We start from the raw sequence: 2,881 nt of genomic DNA, 5'->3' as shown, positions 1-2,881 counted from the left end.
CATATATACATATGTATATAAACCATGCGATGTTTGCAAAAAATCATGTAAATTTACATTAAGTCATTTTTTTTCTTTTCTGTTTTGCCCACCCATGTTTTTTTCTATTTCTTATTTTTCATCTATACAGTATATTTTTGTAGGAACTTCTGGTGGTTATACTTTATGTTTGTAATCATGATGTCTGGGAAAACTGTGTTTTTAGGGCTACACCCTGAAGAAGGCCGATTTGTGGTTGATGTCTAGTTCTATTTTTAATGCAAAAATTCAATATGAAATATCCATTTAATGATGGCCTTTTCATTTTTTTGACAAGAATAGTGCCCTGGACCTTTTTCCTCATTTGAAACACAATGGTGTATTTAATTGAAGTTTATTAATCTGTGTGTGCTTCCATAGCTATACTGGAGGAGGTGGACACCAAACCCATGCTGAAAACACTGAAACAGCGTGAGTTCCGCTGGCCTGTTGTGGGGGATGGGCTCGGCGGGGCGTACCAGTGGTCGGCGGGGGAGTGGAGCCTCCTGAAGACTCTGGCAGAGATGAGGAACCAGCACAGTAAGAGTGCCCTGATTCGCCTGTACGTCTCCCCCGACGACAAAAACTCCTTACACTACATCATTAAGGTCAGACGTCCACAGTTCACTGTCATTACTGTTCAGTCATGCATATTTATTTACATTTAAACTTTTGCAATTTCAATTAGAAACCTACGGAAGACAACTCGGGCCACATGTGAAAAATGTATTTGAGTTCTGAGTTTAAAGTCAGAATTCTGAGTTTAAAGCCAGTATAGACTCAGAATTCTGACTTTCCCCCAAGAATTCTGACTTAAATCTCAGAATTCTCTATAAACAAAGTCTATTTTTTAAGATTTATATTTGTTTTTTTAGATTTAGTGCTGGTAGAGGGATTTTTTTTGTATAGCAGCAGCTTTTTTTATCTAGCTTTTTCCTCCCCTTTCCAGTCTTAACTGTACACCCTAAGCTGAGGAAACTCGCTGCTTTATATTTAACTTACCGACATGAGAGTGGTATCACATTCTACTCTCTGCAAGCCAGGTGAAGAAGCATATTTCCCAAGCATATAAATGTGGAACCATTGCTTTGAAGGACCATAGTTATTGAATATCTTTCATTGCTGCGGATCATTATCCAAACCCTCTTTTTAAATCGACTTTCTTACCTTCCAGGCAGCCGTTTCATTTAACGCCAGCACAGTTTGAAGTTTGCTCTGTAGAGACCTGACATATGTTGAGCTAAAGGGCCATCACAGTACATGTTTAGCCACCTTAATCTTTGTTTCATTGTATGGTTCAGTTGCCTGCAGACACGCTTTTGGACAGCTTTTCCTGTTGGTGATTTTAAGGCAGCTTTGATGTAATTATGAAATATGAGAGTCAACTGCTGCACCCCAAACTTGACAACATGATTACAATGTTTATGCTTGACAACTCTCAAAACCTGAAACATCGGTGTTGCCTGAATGGGCCATCAAAGAGTTTTCCCAGTAGTCTCTGCTCACACATCCATTACCAGACAACCATTATGCATCTTTGATAGGAAAAAAGGAAACATAATTCAAGTCCTTATTCCTTTTTTTGGATCCCCGTTAGCTGCTAACAACGTAGCAGCTACTCTTCCTGGTGTCCGCATAAAACTATTACAACATGTACATTAAAATTCTATATTTAAGACCTATATGTAGAGTGTGGTGCCATTTCCACCATGTAGTTGAGGGTAAACAACCAGTATGTAACAGTATGGAAATGTGTTTTGTACTCGTTTTCCATTTTTCAAATTTTTATTTCCGCAGCAAAGGTTACAAGAAAAAAAGAAGAAAGAAAAACCCCGAAGAGCAGTAGAAGCTAACCTGTGCTCTTTTACTTCATGTAGCTCGATCAGGCGTCCTTGTGTCTGCCCTCCAGGGAAGACTACATCACCAACACTTCCTCTGCCCAGGCGGTGAGTCTCTGCTTCATCTTTCAAACCTTTTTACCTGTCACCTTGGAGCTCTTCCTGCACCAGCTATTTCCTTCCTGCTTGAGTGATAAATTGTAGCAGAAAATGTTTTGGGCCGTTTGAAATGTCAATAGTTAATTTAGTTTTTTATCATCTGAACAAGAGCTACATTTCAGACTCAATGTTTTCACAAATGCTAGTAATGCAAAAACAATACAATGTAAAAGAGGCCGCTGATACCGATTACCCCTCTAATAGCAGCCTCGTTAGGCCAGAATATAAAATGAAATTAGTTTGCGGCGACTAATTACTCTCAACTGGAAAGAGTCACTGTCATGCTATTAGTAAACTGTCACTATCAGTAGCAAAGCACTTTCTCCCCGTATATACAGGGTTCTACATCAGGTCGGAAGAAACATCTCTATTTTAAGACCCTGTTAAAAAATCCGGGCCCCATTCACAATTATTATGTCATGTTAGAGGTAGTCTTGCTTTGCCGGACCTTCCTCCACAGCGCTGCGGAGGAGGGTCTGGCTAGTCCCCACAGCATTCCGGGATGGGGGGAAAAGCCTGCTCTGGTTTATTGGCATTCTTTTAAACCAATCACAATCGTCTTGGGGCGGCATCAGCTCCGGACACAATGACGGTGCCTCTGCAAAATATCCTCGGGAAGGAACTTGTTTTGGAAGAACATTTGTAAGTTCATAGGTTGTTTTGGTCCTACAACAGAGAATTCAGATTGGACAGTTAGTCTTGCTAGCTGTCTGGATTTACCCTGCAGAGATCTGAGGAGCAGTTAACCGTAGTCTTCATAAATCCACCGAAAGTTAAGAATTCCAACAAAAAGAAAGCGGAAGGTGAAGGACATCCGGACTCAAAAGACGAACATCTGGCGGAATTTCTGGCGGCACCTGAACAAA

General features: G+C 40.4%; 1 protein-coding gene across 1 annotated transcript in view; it reads left to right on the top strand.

Moving 5' to 3' along the window:
• Nucleotides 1-2,881, top strand: part of phex (phosphate regulating endopeptidase homolog, X-linked) — a 24,535-nt gene that overhangs the window by 7,421 nt on the left and 14,233 nt on the right. Inside the window, exons 5-6 of the mRNA XM_032503439.1 lie at nt 400-626; nt 1,896-1,964. Of these exons, the coding sequence (XP_032359330.1) occupies nt 400-626; nt 1,896-1,964 (296 nt within the window). The remainder of the gene's footprint in view (nt 1-399; nt 627-1,895; nt 1,965-2,881) is intronic.

The sequence above is a fragment of the Etheostoma spectabile genome, chromosome 22 (genome assembly GCF_008692095.1).
Source record: "Etheostoma spectabile isolate EspeVRDwgs_2016 chromosome 22, UIUC_Espe_1.0, whole genome shotgun sequence".
Lineage (NCBI taxonomy): Eukaryota > Metazoa > Chordata > Actinopteri > Perciformes > Percidae > Etheostoma > Etheostoma spectabile.
This window is presented reverse-complemented; position numbering and strand designations above follow the sequence as displayed.